This window comes from Elgaria multicarinata, chromosome 23 (assembly GCF_023053635.1).
Source record: "Elgaria multicarinata webbii isolate HBS135686 ecotype San Diego chromosome 23, rElgMul1.1.pri, whole genome shotgun sequence".
Taxonomy (NCBI): Eukaryota; Metazoa; Chordata; class Lepidosauria; order Squamata; family Anguidae; genus Elgaria; species Elgaria multicarinata.
The window spans coordinates 1,405,877-1,424,545 of record NC_086193.1 but is presented as its reverse complement, the minus strand read 5'-3'; the positions used below and the strand labels follow the sequence as shown (position 1 = coordinate 1,424,545).

Here is an 18,669-nt window from a genome sequence, read left to right as displayed (position 1 = left end):
CGGCCGGGGTTGGAATCGTAGGGAAATCAACAACTCTCTTCCCACGCCTCGCCATTTTAGTTCAGCCGCCTTCGCCGTGTACTTGAGTCCATGGCCGCGTGGCTTTGCTTTCGGTCTCACCGCTTTCCCTTCCGAGAAAGGAGCATTTGGCCACCGCAAACGCCCAGCGCGGCAGCCAGCGTGGGAGCCTGCACCGTGGCCATTTTGTGACAGCGCCTACGACTCCTGAAATCCCAAATGGGCCCGCCGACCCCCAAAAAGGTTGGCCACCCCTGGTGGCCAACTTACGGCCCTGCAGATGGTTGGGCCTATTCTCCCATGAGCCCTAGCGAGCAGACAACGGACAGGGAGGGTGGGGTCCCTAGGCCAAAACAACCAGAGAGTCCTAAGTTGCCTGCCCTTGCAGTAAGATCCTGGCCCTCCTCTGTGTGACAACCTTTCAAGTCCTTGAAGAGTGCTATCATGTCTCCCCTCCGTCTTCTCTTCTCCAGGCTAAATGTGCCCAGTACTTTCAGTTTCTCCTCATAGGGCTTTGTTTCCAGACCCCTGATTATCCTGGTTGCCCTCCTCTGAACACGCTCCAGCTTGTCTGTGTCCTTCTTGAATTGTGGAGCCCAGATGAGGCCTAACCAGGGCCGAATGGAGAGGAACCAGGACCTCACATGATTTGGAAGCTATACTTCTATTAATGCAGCCCAAAATAGCATTTGCCTTTCTTGCAGCCATATCGCACTGTTGGCTCCTATTCAGCTTGCGATCTACAACCATTCCAAGCTCCTTCTCGTTTGTAGTATTGCTGAGCCAAGTATCCCCCATCTTGTAACTGTGCCTTTGGTTTCTATTTCCTAGATGTAGAACTTGGCATTTATCCCTCTTAAATTTCATTCCGTGCAGAAAACCCGTCAAACGAGGACGGCTTTGCTGCCCCCAGGCGGATAACTAATGCCCCCGCCAGGCCGATTCCAGAAGCCTCCCTCCCCGACGTACCGTGGCTGGAGAGGAGCGCGACGGGTGGGTGAGGGCCTGCCGGGCGTTCTCCATCCCGCTGTGGATGAGGTAGGCGCCCGAGCCGGAAACGAGTTGGCTCCCGCCGATGTCCATCGTGATGCCCACCAGGCCGTGGGCGGGGAGGGATGTGGGGGAGGACCCCCCCGGGCTCACCTGGGCGCTGCCCCCCTGCGGCTCGAAGTAGGAGGAGGTACTGCTGGGGGCGTAGATCTGGGCTTCGGTGTTGTACGAGTAGGCGGAGCGTCTGCGGAAGGTGCGGGGAGGGGGGTGAAGGGGACCGAGAGACCGGGGGCAGGGCGGGGAAGAGACGTTAGAACTCACGGACAGACGGACCTTTCGGGCAAGACCGCAGAAACGACAACCCCCCCCCCCAAAAGCCAACATTTGGGACCACAATACCTGACGGAACACCTCTCCCGACATGAACCTCCCCGTACACTGTGCTCAACATCTAAGGTCCTCCTCCGAGTGCCTACTCCGAGGGAAGCTCGGAAGGTGGCAACAAGGGACAGGGCCTTTTCGGTGGTGGCCCCTCAATTATGGAACAATCTCCCCAATGAGGCTCGCCTGGCACCAACATTGTTATCTTTTCGGCGCCAGGTCAAGACCTTTCTCTTCTACCAGGCATTTAACAGACCCCAGAGCTGTTGTTGTTTGAAAACGGATACTGTATGCAGTTGTTTTTATATTTTTGATGGTTTTAAATTTTGTATACTTTTTAATGTCCGCTGTTTTTTCAACTTTTGTAAACCGCCCAGAGAGCTTCAGCTATGGAGCGGCATATAAATTTGATAAATAAAATAAAATAAACGTTTTCAGGCCAAAACGTAGCAGGCTCCATGTTTATAACAGGCCGAGGGCTGGATGCCATTTTGGGGAGAGGGGCGCGTTTCAATGGCGGCAAAGACAAAAGGGGTGATTTATTTATTTAAAATATTTATATCCCGCCCTATATCAATCACGAAGATCTCAGGGCGGCGTACGGATAAAAACATACAGTATAAAACAATAAATATACACAGTTAAAAACAAATTTAAACCGTGATCCAAGTTAAAACAATATATAATTTAAAAGCAATAGCCCCCACTCCAAAAAAAACCTCCCGGCATATTTCAGCTTAATGTTCTTACTGCTATTAAGGGTCAAATTCAAGCTTGGAGGACGGTAAGAAGGGAGAGGGCCTTCCCTGTGGTGGCTCCCCAACTGTGGAACGATTTCCACGATGAGGCCCAACCGTCGCCGACATTGTTATCTTTCCGGCGCAAGGTCAAGACTTTCCTTTTCTCCCGGGCATTCAACAGCATATGCTGAGTTTTAACTGACTCAAAAACTAGCTTTGGCCTGGCTGAGAGTTTATTTATTTATTTATTTATTTATTTATTTATTACATTTCTATACCGGCCAATAGCTGAAGCTCTCTGGGCGGTTGACAAAAATTAAAATCATAGTAAGACAACCAACAGGTTAAAAGCACAAATACACAATACAGTATAAAAAGTTTAAAACTTTATGCTTTTAAAGTTTTGTATATCGATTTTTAACGTTCAGTCTTTTAGAGTTGGTAAACCGCCCAGAGAGCTTTGGCTATGGGGCGGTATATAAATAATAATAATAATAATAATAAGAAGAAGAAGAAGAAGAAGAAGAAGAAGAAGAAGAAGAGGAGACCCATTAAAGTGAATTGGACTTCAGCAAGATGTGACTAAATCCCATTTATTTCAAGGGGTCTAGTCTAAGTAGTTGGATTTTATACGGAAGAAGCCTCCGCAGACCCAGATTTAGAAAGAATTACTAGGACGCCTTCGAATTTCACAGGAGGCCTCAGAAGGCTTTCACTAGGGAGGTCTCAGATAAAAGAAACACTTTTAAGCTTTGGTGTTTAAGCTTATTTACGATGCAGTGGGAGATTTAGGGCCATGGGAGGGGTGTTGCCTCATGTGGGAAAGGGAAAATCTCCCCCTTGAAAATTGCCCCCTGTGTGGCAATTAAGCTGGTAATTCCCCGGCGGCCAGATTCAGTCTGGGGGGGGGGGTCTGGTGGCCGACCCCTTGTGGGGCACAGAGAGAGAGATTGAGAGAGAGAGGGGTGCACTTACATGGTCTCGTTGGTGTACACGGCTTCTCCACCTTCCACGTACTGGACTTGGGTGGGGTACACATGCTGTACCGTTTGCACCTGGAGGGGATACACACAAACACACACATTTTTATGCTTTCAGAGCCAGCAAACAAGCACACACACACAGAAGGAGACACGCCGTCTGAAACTGCCGTCCCCCCGCACCTCCTCCCTTCGAAAGAATTCGGAACGCCGGAGCAGAAAGATGCCTCAAAAATAAATACATAAGCCCCTTCAAACTGAGCAGGCTGATGGGGGGCCCAGATCCAAGCATGGGCTTTCCAGCGGCTTTACGGAGCACTCGGGAACATTTCCCCGTCCTCGTGCACCAGATTTGCGTTTTTTTCCCTCTTGGCTGCTGCTTTAAAATGTTGCTGCAACAGCTGATGAGGGAGAAGAAGATTCTGACATCTACTTGTCCGGGATGCTGGCTCCGTTCCCAGGCGCAGGTGCGGGGCCTCGCAGGTGGCGTCTGGATCTGCCCCATTGGCATTTCCTTTGCCACCCATGCATCCCGCTGAAACTGACAAGGCCGGGAAGAAGGCACGGCCAGTTTCACCAGACAGCAGAGAAGCAATGGGCGAGGCGGGGCGGAATAGTGCATCCAATGGGCTTTATAGAACTGATAGGACTTTCCACTCTTCGAATACTTGAAAGGTTGTCACACAGAGGAGGGCCAGGATCTCTTCACGATCATCCCAGACACGGAATCATGGGCTCAAGTGACAGGAAGCCAGATTCCGGCTGGACAGCAGGAAAAAAATCCTGACGGTTAGAGTGGTATGACAATACAACAGGGAAAACGTCCTGACTGTTAGAGTGGTATGACAATGGAGCCCATGACCTAGGGAGGTTGTGGGCTCTCCCACCCTAGAGGCCTTCAAGAGGCAGCTGGACAACCCTCTGTCAGGGATGCTTTAAGGTGGATTCCTGCAATGAACAGGGGGTTGGACTGGATGGCCTTCGAGGCCCCTTCCAACTCTACTATTCTATGATTCTATGATTTGTCCGTTTCAGCAGAAAGCGGAGAAGGAGCCCTCAGCGGATCAGAGAAAATTACGACGTTTTCCTACCACACTTTTGGACAGGGTGTGCGTGTGTATGGAGTGGCTAAAAGTTTGTCCCCCCAAGACTCAGCTTTTCGTTGGAGAACAGAGGCTGTCGACTGAGAAGGAAGAACTACATGGTCAAATTTAGGGTGACCATTATGGAAAGGAGGACCGGGCTCCTGTATCTTTAACAGTTGTGTAGAAAAGGGGATTTCAGCAGGTGTCATTTGTATATATGGAGAACCTGGTGAAATTCCCTCTTCATCGCAACAGTGAAAGCTGCAGGAGCCCTGCCTACCGTGACCAGATTCAGAAGAGGGCAGGGCTCCTGCAGGTTTCACTGTTGCGACGAAGAGAGAATTTCACCAGGGGCTGCATGCATACAAATGACACCTGCTGAAATCCCCTTTTCTACACAACTGTTAAAGATACAGGAGCCCGGTCCTCCTTTTCATAGGGTCTTGCATTCGTGGAAGAAATGCAAGAGAGGTATAAATCTTGGCTCACAGGGAGCAAGCAACAGCAAGCGAGAGAGACAGAGATAATGGACAAAAACATTGTGTGTCAACCGCGCTCTGAAGTCCTGCCACAAGACATCTGACCCCAAAAGTCCCAGTTGCCGAAACGTCTCCAAAACTTCCTTCCGTAGCCACGAGGACTAGAAACTTGGCTGTTCCTCTCAACTTAAAAAAATATTATTATTATTTATTGCATTTGTATTACCGCTCCATAGCTGAAGCTCTCTGGGCGGTTTACAGAAGATTAAAACACTTAAAAACAATATACAAAAATTAAAAACCACAAAAACATACAATATTCACATACGTTTAAAACCACTGTAACAACTTTATGTGTGCATGACGTTCTGCAAAGAAGGCAAAAGGGAAGAAGGGGATAGATACCCTGCCTACATATCAGGGGTAGCTTTAAAAACGTGAGAGTCTGATGGAGGTTTTTGACTGCCTGGAGCTGGGTATTTATTTATTACATTTATATCCAGCCTTTTTCCTCCAAGGAACCCAGGGCGGCGTACATAATCCTCCTCCTCTCCATTTTATCCTCACAACAACCCTGGGAGGTGGGTTGGGCTGAGAGTGTGTGTCTGTTCCAAAGTCACCCAGTGGGTTTCCATGGCTGAGTGAGGACTCGAACCCGGATCTCCTGACTCCCAGTACAACACTCTAGCCACTACACCACACTGGCTTATCTCTCTCTCTCTCTCTCTCTCTCACACACACACACACACACACACAATATCTGAGCTACTTATTAAAAAGTATTACCTGCTGGCATCACAAAGTAAAAAAGGAGCTATAAAGCCCTAACACAGCCTTCCTCAACCTGGGGCGCTCCAGATGTGTTGGACTACAACTCCCAGAATGCCCCAGCCAGCTGGCTGGGGCATTCTGGGAGATGCAGTCCAACACATCTGGAGCGCCCCAGGTTGAGGAAGGCTGCAGGGCCTAACAGGACCTCCCAATAAAATGGAATGACATTTTATTCTGGACTAAGAAACATTAAATATCTTATCAACGGTGGAATATTAAGCACCACATCCCCAGATTTCTGCCAGCTTAAATCCGCTCCTGCCACAACTCAGTGAAATTTAACGACAACGGTGCTGGGATTTTGATGGGTCTCTGATGCATGATAAAGGAGACGCCGGAACAAGCTTCCAGCTCTTAGACAGATTCTGAGAAGCGACGCCAGTAAGGGCCGGCTGAAATTAACACTTTGCCCCTGGGTTTTGCTCCCTTAGCTGCGGACGTAATCAGGACGACAGAAACCTAAGCAGGGCATATGCCAGATGTCCACCTGGAGCTCGAAGGGCGGATCGAAGGCTGATCCTGCAGCATATTTGTAGAGTCAGCCTGGACGATGCATTAGACTGCCTAACCCAGACATCATGCTGTACTTTGCATTAGTAATTTGCATTAGAGCGGGGAACAGAACTCGCTGTTGTTGTGGGGTGGGGGATGGAGAGAGAGAGAGAGAGAGAGAGAAACAAGCTTTCTGAACTTCAGTTTTAAATTCAGAAGCCCGAGGAAGCAGCAGCCAGGCACCTCTCCATCGTGCCTGGGTCCAGCTCTAGCTGAGAGCCCCCTCCCTCCTGCTACCAACTGTCACTGCAGAGGCTACCAGTGAGGGAGGAAGCAGCAGCCAGGCACCTCTCCATCGTGCCTGGGTCCAGCAATAGCTGAGAGCCCCCTCCCTCCTGCTACCAACTGTCACTGCAGAGGCCACCAGTGAGGGAGGAAGCAGCAGCCAAGCACCTCTCTATCGTGCCTGGGTCCAGCTCTAGCTGAGAGTCCCCTCCCTCCTGCTACCAACTGTCACTGCAGAGGCCCCCAGTGAGGGAGGAAGCAGCAGCCAGGCACCTCTCCATCGTGCCTGGGTCCAGCTCCAGCTGAGAGCCCCCTCCCTCCTGCTGCCAATTGTCAACTGTCACTGCTGAACTTTGAAACTAAGATTGTAGTGCCTGAATTTGCTTTCCTTTTCCCCCTCCTCCTCCTCCTCCTCCCTCCCAATCCCCTTTCCTTTTGTGTCATGTCTTTTAGATTGTAAGCCTGTGGGCAGGGACTGTCAAGAAATACTTTTGTAAGCTGCCGTGAGAGCCTTTTTTGGCTGAATGGCAGCATAAAAAAAATCTTAAATAAATAAATAAATCAAAACAGTGGTTTGCCCGGCTATGAAATGAAAAAGAATAAGATTCCAAACTCCCGAGGGTGAAAACAACAACAGGCTTTTTATTAAAACCTGCGACCTGGTCTAGCAGCCACCTGAAAATGGATTCCCCCCCCCCGCCCCGACTTTGCATTTTTAAACTATATGAACCAGGATTTCACTTTGGTGTGCGTGTGTCTGTGTTTATTTAGTAGGAGGGGAACAGAGCAGGTTGTTAACACCCACAGGCTGGCATCTGGAGATCAGGCTCTGTCACTGCGTTTGCCTTTGGGAGTTTTCTGAGTCTGTAAGGACGACGGGGGTAGGGGTTTTTCCTCCCCACCTCCATAAGCTCTGGAACCAGGTCATGGTACAGCAAAACCATCAGGTGGTTCACTTTCAGCAGGCAGAAAAGTGCAACTCAAACGATGAATTTGCTGGAGCGTCTGCCCTAGGACGGAAGGTGACAACAGCTTGGAAAAAAGGAGGCTGAGGAGAGACAGGATACAGGTGTGCAAAATGATGCCTGGCGTGGAGAGTGTGGAGAGGGACGCATTTTTCTCCCTCTCTCAAAATACTAGAAGCCATGAAGCTGATGGGTGGGAGATCCGGGACAAATAAAAGGAAGGACTTCTTCTTCACACAGCGCATGGTTAAAGTACGGCATTCGCTACCCCAACATGTAGTGATGGCCGCCGATTTGGATGGCTTTAAAAGGGGGTTGGATCAATTCCTGGAAAAGGTTATCCAGGGCTACTAGCCCTGATGGTTGTGTGCTACCTCCAGTATCAGAGGCAGTAAGCCCATGTGCACCAGTTGCTGGGGAACATGGGTGGGAGGGTGCCGCTGAACTCATGTCCTGCTTGTGAGTTCCTGGCCGACAACTGTTTGCCACGGTCCTTCTCTGTGAGTCCCTGCCAAAGGAAGTGAGGCAGGTGGCTACCAGGAGCAGGGCCTTCTCTGCTGTGGCACCCCGGCTGTGGAATGAGCTCCCTAAGGAGGTTCGCCTGGTGCCTACACTATACTCTTTCAGACGCCAGGTGAAGACCTTTTTATTCTCTCAGCATTTTAACCGTCCGGCGATTTTATTTTAACTTTGCTGTTTTTTTAAATTGGCATTTTAAATCTGTATTAATGTCTGCATTGCTGCGTGATTTTATCCTGGTTGTGTTTTTCTATTGTATTTTACGTTATGCTGCTATACTGCTTATATTTCGATTGGTTTTGATGGTTTAAATTTTTGCAAACCGCCCAGAGAGCAATAAATCAATCAATAAACAAATCAATCAATCAATCAATCAATAAATCAATAAACAAACCAACAAAACACTGGACTAGATGGGCCCTTGGGGTCTGATCCAGCAGGGCTCCAGGTGCTGGAACTGTGTGGAGGAGAGAATTAACGCTCCTGCGGTTTACAAACGGCTCCCGCGTTTTGTTCCCCAAAGACAATCTCCGCTCAACCCCAAGGAAACCGGCCAGGGGCTATTTATTCCCAAATCTGTGCTCCATGTGGCAAGCTCAAAACACGACCAACGGCATTTTCAGAGAGTTGAAAACAGTGGTTTTCGAAGCCACGTTTCGGAAACCGAACCGGTCCGATGACGCAAAAGGTCGGTCGGTGTCATTCCGAAGACGACCCTTGGCTTGAGCAAAGCCGGGAGCCGCCCGGACAACGCGCGGCGGGCACGTTACCTGATGAGAGACCTGTTGGACTCGGGGGACGGTCAGCTGCTGCATCGGCGTCCCTTTGGGAGCGGAGCCGGCCGCTTGCACCAAAACCCTCTGGAAGCGTGAACAGAGAAACAAAAAGGTTGACGTTGACAAAGCCGCCTCTCCGCCGTCCGCACCCGAGAATGTAAAAACCCTAACCAGGAAACGGGCCAGAATGCCTCAGCCCATCCAATCAGGAGAAGCCGGACTTTCCCCGCACATGTACAGCTAGTGCAGCTGCAGTAGCGTTTAGCCTGCTAGTGAACATCAAGGCCTGCTCCAGATGAATTCTACCTCTGCGCCCCCGCCCTTTTCCCAGGCCAACTGCCATCAACTGCCCCGTGGAGAGAAGAGACGCAGAAGCAGGCAAAGAAAACAGTAGAGCCGGCTGCGTTTGGACTCGCCAGCCCCTGAAAGATGAGAAGAGGAAGCAACGCCAATCCAGCAACTTAATTCAGTCTATTTAATTCCTTCCCCATTGCCTCTTCCTTGCGCGATTGTAAGCCTACAGCCAGGGGCTGTCTAGCTGCTTGGAGAGGCTTCTTTTCTCCCCCTTCAAGAGCACTGGGTTAAAATACGGATCCATCCACCAATCCACGCATATTTGGCTGTCCTCCTCAGCCCCAATGCACAGGGGTGTTTGTCAGGATGAACGAGACACAGATCACATCCCGAGCGTCAGCGCTTTTCAGACATCCCACCACTCCGTGGTTTGCGCTAACCATAGTTTAGAACCCCAAACCAGGGCTTGGACTTCCACACACCAAACCATAGTGCTTCCCCACCCACACGCCACTCCTGTTCCCAACTGGCGGGGGGCTCTGGAGGCGGAGCAATGGCAAGGTCATTTCACGAGGTGAAGGGTCTTCGGAGAGGTCAAGCCCAGGGTTGTTTCCCCTGCAATGCATCTGTTGAGCCTTTAAGGGAGGCGCCACCAGACTCTTCGAATCTAAATAGTTTCCCGGCCGATGGGAAAATACGGTTTGTCAGTTTGGACACTGCGCTAAAGTAAAAATGGGCTTCCTCAACCGGAGTTTGGCACGGCGAGCGCGATGGCCTGGATCCAGTTTTACGCTGGATCAACTGAAAGCCGACTTCCCAGGCCCGTAAAAATGCAACACAGAGCGTTTGGGAGACATTGCGAAATGAAGTGACCTCTGTGTGTGTGTGTGTGTTGGTAGGAGATCCCCCAAAATTGGGCGTTGGGACCTCTTGCAGAAGGCAAATCCTGTATCCAACCAGATAAGCATAATATTCAACATAGCACAGGACCTTCAAGGGTCCAAACCGCTCCCCGGGCGTGATCCTTTTTACAGCTTTTATTCGCACGGTCGAGCACGGATTATTTTCTTGTCTTCTTGAGATTACGTCAACCGCTTTGATAACTGTATAGGAAAGCAGTATGGAAATCTGAATAATAATAATATTTCTTATGACAACCCTGTAAGGTAGGTCCGTCTTATCAGACCCGTTTTGCAGATGGAAGGACTGAGGTGCGGAAAGACAGCTGCTCGCTTGCGGCCGCCTGGTGAGTCCACGGCACAGGCGAGATCATAGAATCATAGAATAGCAGAGTTGGAAGGAGCCTACAAGGCCATCCAGTCCAACACCCTGCTCAATGCAGGAATCCACTCTAAAGCATCCCTGACAGATGGTTGTCCAGCTGCCTCTTGAAGGCCTCTAGTGTGGGAGAGCCCACAACCTCCCTAGGGAATGGGTTCCATTGTCGTACTGCTCTAACAGTCAGGAAATTTTTCCTGATGTCCAGCCGGAATCTGGCTTCCTTTAACTTGAGCCCATTATTCCTTATCCTGCACTCCGGGATGATGGAGAAGAGATCCTGGCCCTCCTCTGTGGGACAACCTTTTAAGTATTTGAAGAGTGCTATCATGTCTCCCCTCAATCTTCTCTTCTCCAGGCTAAACAACATGCCCAGTTCTTTCAGTCTCTCTTCGTAGGGCTTTGTTTCCAGACCCCTGATCATCCTCGTTGCCCTCCTCTGAACACGCTCCAGTTTGTCTGCGTCCTTCTTGAATTGTGGAGCCCAGAACTGGATGCAACACTCTAGATGAGGCCTAACCAGGGCCGAATAGAGAGGAACCAGGACCTCACGTGATTTGGAAGCTCTGCTTCTATTAATGCAGCCCAAAATAGCATTTGCCTTTCTTGCAGCCATATCGCACTGTTGGCTCCTATTCAGCTTGCGATCTACAACAATTCCAAGATCCTTCTCGTTTGTAGTATTGCTGAGCCAAGTATCCCCCATCTTGTAACTGTGCATTTGGTTTCTATTTCCTAAATGTAGAACTTGGCATTTATCCCTATTACATTTCATTCTGTTGTTTTCAGCCCGGCACTCCAGCCTATCATGATCCCTTTGAAGTTTGTTTCTGTCTTCCAGGGTGTTAGCTATCCCACCCAATTTTGTGTCATCTGCAAATCTGATAAGATGGAAGACGGGGTGGGGAGGGTGGGATTCCCCGTTTGTGGCTGGGTGTCTTTAGCCCCAGCTGTGAATCACCAGGAAAGGCCCGGCCTCCCCCTCGGGGGAAACCAGGGATGGAGGAGATTTGGCAGGAGGGTAAGTAGAAGAACTGCAGACCACACAACCTATGATGATACATTTATCCCTGGTAAGAGTCGTGTGTGTGTGCGGGTTCTTTAAAAAAGCAGGCAAATATCATTTAGGGAGTGGGGCGGAGATGTCCTTACCTGCTGAGATGCTGGTACCGGCTGAACTACAGGCGCCTGGACCGACACAGACGTCCGGAGCGCCACGGGAGCCACGGAATCCGAACCGCCCTCCGATCCTTGCATGTTTGCCTCTGCAAGAGAGAACCAGGGGTTGAGGAGGACGGACGGACAGACACGGCTCTTAACTGCAGGAGCCAATTCCATCATCCGTCAGAGAAAGCAGTCGCTCAGAGTCAGGTGGCCGAGTCTCGAAAAGAAGACCACATGGCCTTCGGCGGGGGAAGGGAGGGGCGGACGCATGTGCCCAGAGCAAGGCGCACCAACAAGCAAAGTCAAAGAAAGGCTCTGTGCCGAGTTCGGATCGCGACGAAGTTGGCCGTTCACGGAGACCCGAAACCAGAATTCTGACATATTCAAGTTCGGGTTGGTTTACTTAATTCGTTAACGCTCCGCCTTTCTACCCAGAAATAGCTCACGAGGCAGCTACTAACAATGAAGACACCACACATGCAAGGATAGGTGTGTTTTTTAAAACAAATAGCATCAAGACCGAAATATTATACAAACACCACATCGTGTGACTCCGTCTCTCCTGCCAGTAACGCAAAGCGTCAGCCGGCTGATTTGAGAGTCTTTCAAACTCCGGTTTTCCAGAACCGATCAAGCCACCGGCATTCGAAATAGGCAAAGCTAAGAAACTATTATTTTTTAGGAGGAGGAGGAGGAGGAAGGAGAAGCTGTAAGCACATTTTTGAAAGCAAATCCACAAATTTCTCCCTGAACCAGATCGATCCCAGCACGCCTTGACATTCCGTCTAGGGCAGGTTAGGGAAGTCCGCACATTAACCTGGAGGTCCACACATTCCTGTCACCTGAGTTACAGGATGTGAACTCTACAAGATAGGAGTTCATCAGACAAGTGTTTTATCACATGCTCACTACTGTCCACTCACAGTTTTTCATGCATCCTTTAGACGATGCTGTCCGCCTCTCACATGCCTCCTACTCCTTCTTACTTTCTTCCCATGACAAAATATACCCCTTTTAATCTGACTTTTTTGATTTTAAAAAAATGGAATACGCCACCATTTCCTGCTGCGTGCAGGAAAAGTGGTACGATAAAAACGACCCTTAAATGGGCCATGTGGTCTTTATTTACTTTCGCTTTCTTCTCCGGGAAGAAAGAGGAAGCATTGTGGTACAGAAGCAGGGCCGGAGAGGCGATGGTAAGGAACCGTGATTTCCCCCCATCTGATAGAGCTCGTAGTGCCTCTGCGTTCAGGACCGGTGGGCCGAATCGGGGCCGCTGATGTCCCCAGAAGGCCACGCCCCTTTCCCCAGAAGCCCCCCCCCCACCATTTATCGTTTGGTAGTTTTACATAGCTTGCCCCCCCCCGATCTTAAAACGTTGAAGATGCCTCGGCAAAGGTTTTTCGTTACTATCCATAAAAGCAATAAACTAATATATTTCTTGGGGGGGGGTTAGCGGTTTTAATCGGCTTCAGCCATTTTAAACAACAGAGGAACAGAAGCAGAACAGCGGGTCCCTGCCCCACGGCGCTTCCAATCCAAGAGGGCGAAGAGCTCAGAAGGCCGGGATCGACGCTGGATCGCAAAGCCGAGGAAACCCCCGAGTAACTCAAACAGGGTCCGTTCAGACACAGCCACGCAGCGCCTGCCCAGGCCACGTGGGGGGTTTCCACACGTCCCATCGTGGTTTTGAAGCGAGCGGCAGACGGAAACTAGGCTGGACCAGGTGTGAGACGGAATGCAACCCTGGAAATGCAGCGGGTTGCTTCGTTTTATTTTGAATCCGAGGGACCAGGATTTTTCAATGATGATGATGATGTTTATTACATTTAGATACCGCCCCATAGCCGAAGCTCTCTGGGTGGTGCACAAAAATTAAATTAAAAAAGACTGAACATTAAAAATCAATATACAAAATTTAAAAACATGAAAACAGCTAACGTTTAAAAGAATTTTTTAAACGCTCAGCCAGGCCGAAGCTAGTTATGGAGTCAGTTAAAACTCAACATATGCTGTTGAATGCCTGGGAGAAAAAGGAAAATCTTGACCTGGCGCTGAAAAGATGACCATGTCGGCACCAGGCGGGCCTCGTCAGGGAGATCGTTCCATAATTGGGGGGGCCACCACTGAAAAGGCCCTCTGCCTTGTTGCCATCCTCCAAGCTTCCCTCGGAGTAGGCACGCAGAGGGGGACCTTAGATCAGCCTTCCTCAACCTGGGGCGCTCCAGATGTGTTGGACTGCATCTCCCAGAATGCCCCAGCCAGGGCATTCTGGGAGTTGTAGTCCAACACATCTGGAGCGCCCCAGGTTGAGGAAGGCTGCCTTAGATGTTGAGCGCAGTGAGAGGGTAGGTTCATGTCGGGAGAGGCGTTCCGTCAGGTATTGTGGTCCCAAGCCGTGGAAAGCTTTGTAGGTTAAAACCAGCACCTTGTATCGGTTGGGAGCACAATGCGAGTGGAACGGTTTTGTTTTTTTGGGGAAAAAATCTTCCTTGACCTGGCCCGGGAATAATCACACACAAAGCTCAGTTGTTGGGCAGTGGGGATGGAGATCTTCCCAGCAGGGGAAGAAAGGGTTAAAAACACCACCACCCCTCCACGTTTGCTGAGCACGTAGTTTCCAAGCTGGTAACAGCTCCAACCTGCTCTTCAAAACCAAAAATAATAAAACCTGCATCATGAACGGCAAAGACGTCACGGGCTCTGAGTTGCTGGCAGAGACGCGCCCCAGAGTAGCCGGGGAAGCCTTCTTCAACCTGACGCCCCCGCAGATGTGTGGGACTACAGCTCCCATAACCCACCGGCTGGCTCTACAGCAGGCGCAGCCGACCGATGGGAGCGAAAATGCCACAGACGGTACCGTGGTGGCAAAGGAGTTGACGCAAGGGGAGAGAGAGAGAGGGAACAGTCTTTTTTAAATAAAAAATAGCAAAAATAGAACCTAGAGCAGCAGAAAAGCGACTGTGCCGTTCCAGCTGGGGATGGTGGGCGTTGTAGTCCGACAGATCTGACAGATGTACAGTTAGCAGCTGTTGTTCTTAACAATAGTCCGACACTTTGTCTGATGTTACGTGAGTGGGAATATTTGCTGATTAACACACACACACACCCTACTCCGTTCCTCTCCAGTTGCCCCGGCAAAGCTTTTACTGGCCTAGCGGGCAATTAAGGAGCCGGCCGGTAAGTGCGCTTTCGTAACGCAGGAACCCGGGTCGGAGGGAGAGAGTCGCAAATAGACGCTCCCGCCTGCGTCACCCGCGCCGAGCCAAACTCCGGAGGACGAGGCAGATGGCAGTCCTTAGAAACCGTCTCTGTTTACCCTGCGGTATCCAGGCAGAGAGCATGCAACAGGAAGACGGACTGGCGTGGGGTTTTTATTTTAAAAAGAAAGGAGGCCAGGGGATGGAGGGGAAGAGAAACCATCCCAGAAGCAGCTCCTGGTTCTATTTCTGGCTTTCGCCCCGTTCCGAAAACCCGGAGGAGACGCACGGCGTTTGGAACGTGCCCTGTCGGCCAGGGACCCGCAAAGCAGGACACAGATGCAACAGCACCCTCCTACCCATGTTCCCCAGCAACTGGTGCACCTAAGCATACAGCCTCTGATGCTAGACGTAGCACACAGCCATCAGGACTAGTAGACAGGACTAGTTCTCCTCCAGGAATTGTGTCCAATCCCCTTTTTAAAAGCCTTCCAAATTGGTGACGGACGTATTTTTTTTAAGCGCGGGTAGGGTGTTGGGACTACCAGTCCCATTGTCCCCAGCCTGCGAGGAAAAGCCTGATCTTGACAGAGGGTGTTCTATGTACATTGTACATAGAACACTATGTACCATGAACGTTGATGGTGCTATATAAATAAATAATAATAATAAAAATAATAATAATAATAATCTAAAGCCAAATGAAGAACGGTTTACAGGGGTATCCCTCATCCTTCTTTTTCAGAGGAATCCTACGAATATGATGGACCAGCGATCTTGGTCTTAAAAAAGGCATCGCAGACAGATCTCCTGAGAGCGCATTTCGGGGTTTTGCTGATGGGGTTCCCCTGTCCCCCCCGTGACCGTCTTGGAGTGAGAGGCACAGCAGCAGCGCTTGAAGCCGTAGGCTCAAGTCAAACAGGCGTGGCAGGTTTTTGCGATGTTTCCGCAAAACCTCTCAAAACCGCTTTGGCCATGAGTGTCACCAGGACCGAAGCAAACCCCCCTCTGCGATATAAATGTGATCAGCCATGCTCTCAGGCTGCGTCGATATCCCACACCAGCCCTCATAGAATCATAGAATAGTAGAGTTGGAAGGGGCCTATAAGGCCATCCAGTCCAACCCCCCCGCCCAATGCAGGAATCTACCCTAAAGCATCCCTGACAAGACAGCTGTCCAGCTGCCTCTTGAACCCACAATCTCCCTAGGTAACTGGTTCCCTTGTCGTGCTACTCTAACAGTCAGGAAGTTTTTCCTGATGTCCAGCCGGAATCTGGCTTCCTGTAACTTGAGCCCGTTATTCCGTGTCCTGCACTCTGGGAGGATGGAGAAGAGATCCTGGCCCTCCTCTGTGTGACAACCTTTTAAGTATTTGAAGAGTGTTCTCATGTCTCCCCTCAATCTTCTCTTCTCCAGGCTAAACCTGCCCAGTTCTTTCAGTCTCTCCTCATAGGGCTTTGTTTCCAGACCCCTGATCATCCTGGTTGCCCTCAGACTCATTCTGTGCGGTCCTCAGCACCGTCCGGCTCTCCGGAGGCTGCAGGACCACTGTCGCTCTCTCTTGCGAGTACATGAGAAAGATACGGGGGTGACCCAGGGGGAGAGAGCGAGAGCGCGCTGCTATGGGATCCTGGCCGTGCTGCAAGCCCCACCTACTTTGGCTACTGGCTCCGCCCACCGACAGCTTCAGCCCTTCATCGCCTTTGATTGATTAATTGATTGATTACATTTCTATAAGGCCCATTTGCTGAACCCTCCTAGGGTCAACGGACCTTATTTATTTATTACATTTATATACCGCCCCATAGCCGAAGCTCTCTGGGAGGGTTGCAACAATTTTCCTTCCTAGGAAAACCAAGGAGTCTGGATTCGGCCTCTCCAGCTGAGGCGCTGCCTTAAATGCAAGCATGAATAGGCCTGACCTGTTTTATTATTACTCCAAATAATGTTATTGCAGTATTATGAATTACGATGAGCGTTATTATTGCTACTAGCGTTACCACCGTTGCTATTACTACCGCGGCTACTGCTATGATCACTACTATTTTAATTTTATTTCCTCCTAGGCAAACTTTTGACCTCCCTCCAACCTCCGGCAATGCGGAAACCGCTATAAAGGTTTTGCTAAGACAGCAAAGGAAAAAATAAAGGGGGGGGGGGGAAGGCAGCAAAACTCTCTGCAATCACGAAAAACGTGACATTTCCAAAGCATTTCGAAGTACACACACACACACACACACACTCCGGATCTTAGCAAACCCGCCTTTTTTCTCCGTTTGTCTTCCGTTCATCAGAAAGCTCTTCCGTCCCTCGTTCAAAGCCGGAGGGGTGTGTGTGTGGCAAGCCACAGGGCATGTGCAAAGCGGTTTCATTTACGGATGTGCAAGAGCGAGCAAGGGTCTTACGGGACTCTTGCAGGACAGAAGAGGGAAGTCATTTCGTTACTATTCCTGAAAGGATGTAAGGATTCCTTCTTTTTTTAATTTCCACTTCTTGCACCCTACAAATCTATGCTCGTTTCTTTTCTGAGGATTTGTTTTTAGGAAAATCAGGCTGGGGGCGGTGGAGTTGGAGGGGGGGTTGTGTCCGCTGTTGCAAAACAAACAGAATTAAAGGTGGGGAGAGACACAGTTTCTCTTCAGTTACTACAGAGAAGGAATGATTATTTTCCTTCTCCTCCCTCCTCCCTAGTCCTCACCCGCCCTGGAAGGGTTGACAAATCCGCCTGACATATTTGAGCGTGTTTTCGAGCCGTTTAATGGGAGAAAGGCGGGCGAGAGGATGGCATTGTTTAGTTTGGGAAAGCTTTTTATCCGTCGCCGAGCAACCGGCCCCTGGAAACGGGAGTGGACCACGTCGTCCGGGGCAACCGTTGTTACTCGATCAACAATGCAGGACCGGCGCAAAGACAGACGAAGCGGCCAGCTTCCCGTTATTAATTGAACATCTGCATGAGCTTCTCTTTCGACCTGCACCCCCCCTCCGTGCCCCCACCACGATGAAAACTGCAGGAACACAGATCCTCTGTAAGGCCGGAGTTCGGAGAGGAGCCCCCCCCCTCTGCAAAGCGATTATCTCGGCGTGCAAACAACTCTGGCACGAATCGATAATATTGTCGGAGCCTTGAATGCAAGAGTTTTTTTGTTCTTTTTAATTTCGGAGGGGGGGAAGAGGAGAGGGTTTTATTTTGGCACTCGATAATCCCGGCCAGCACGGGGAGGAGATAAAAGATTTTTGGCAAGGGGTTGCCCTGTCAGCTTGGAAGCGTTCGGCGGCTGTAAAAGCAAGGCAGGGGAAATTGCGCCCTGTCCGAATCTCCCCCAAATCGCGCCCCGTCCCTCCACCCAAAAGAGGGGGGGAAACCGCAGCGAACCACAAGGGCAAAACCGGAGGTGCAAAAAACCAAAGCCGCCCACGTCCGTAGCGGGAAGTTGCTAACCTTAAAGGCAAAAGGGAAGAAAGCAACCAATAACGTTGCAGAGGAACAGGTTAACTGGAAGAACGAAACGGCAGCGATGATATACGTATGGCGATAAAGCGTACAAGAAGACCAAAGAGACGTTCCCAGTTTCAGAACCTTCTATTTATTCTAGGGGGGATTATTAACCCCCCCCTTCCCACAGTCGCAAAAGGTTTCCTGGTAATGGTAGACCAATTTTCACTGGTCTTCCGTCAACCTATAATTCGAATTTCCCCAACTCAGGCTGGAAAGCTGCTCTAATCCAGTGTTTTAACTGGACCCGGGAACCGCTTGTAGTAAAACGGTGTCTCTGAGCATGTTCAGAGCGGCTTCTGTCCAATGAGTTCACTGCGACGAGGCCCCAATGCCTCTGGGTTTAGAAGAGAGGCGGCCAATTTCTAGAGCCAGTGTGGCCTAGTGGCTAGAGTGTTGGACTGGGAGTCAGGAGATCTGGGTTCTAGTCCCCACTCGGCCGTGGAAACCCACTGGGTGACTTTGGGCCAGTCACAGACTCTCAGCCCAGCCTACCTCACAGGGTTGTTGTTGTGAGGATAGAAATGGAGAGGAAGAGGAGGATTATGAACCCAAAATCCTTGGGTTCCTTGGAGGAAAAAAGGCGGGATATAAATGCAATAATAAAATAAAATAAAATGTGCTACTGAATGCTAGTCTCTTCCTTGTAGCCTTTCTTCCTTCACTTCTGTCATGGGTAACAAGTTTGGGAGCTCCCA

The 18,669-nt window shown here is 50.1% G+C and overlaps 1 protein-coding gene across 2 annotated transcripts in view; it reads right to left on the bottom strand.

The window, feature by feature from the left end:
- RFX2 (regulatory factor X2) overlaps positions 1-18,669 on the bottom strand; it is a 39,235-nt gene that overhangs the window by 13,325 nt on the left and 7,241 nt on the right. For both annotated transcript variants that reach the window (XM_063147241.1, XM_063147242.1), the window contains exons 2-5: positions 11,266-11,378; positions 8,536-8,625; positions 3,105-3,184; positions 988-1,252 (exon numbers count right to left, since the gene is read on the bottom strand). In XM_063147241.1, coding sequence (XP_063003311.1) covers positions 988-1,252; positions 3,105-3,184; positions 8,536-8,625; positions 11,266-11,370 — 540 coding nt within the window. In that variant the 5' untranslated portion in view covers positions 11,371-11,378. The remainder of the gene's footprint in view (positions 1-987; positions 1,253-3,104; positions 3,185-8,535; positions 8,626-11,265; positions 11,379-18,669) is intronic.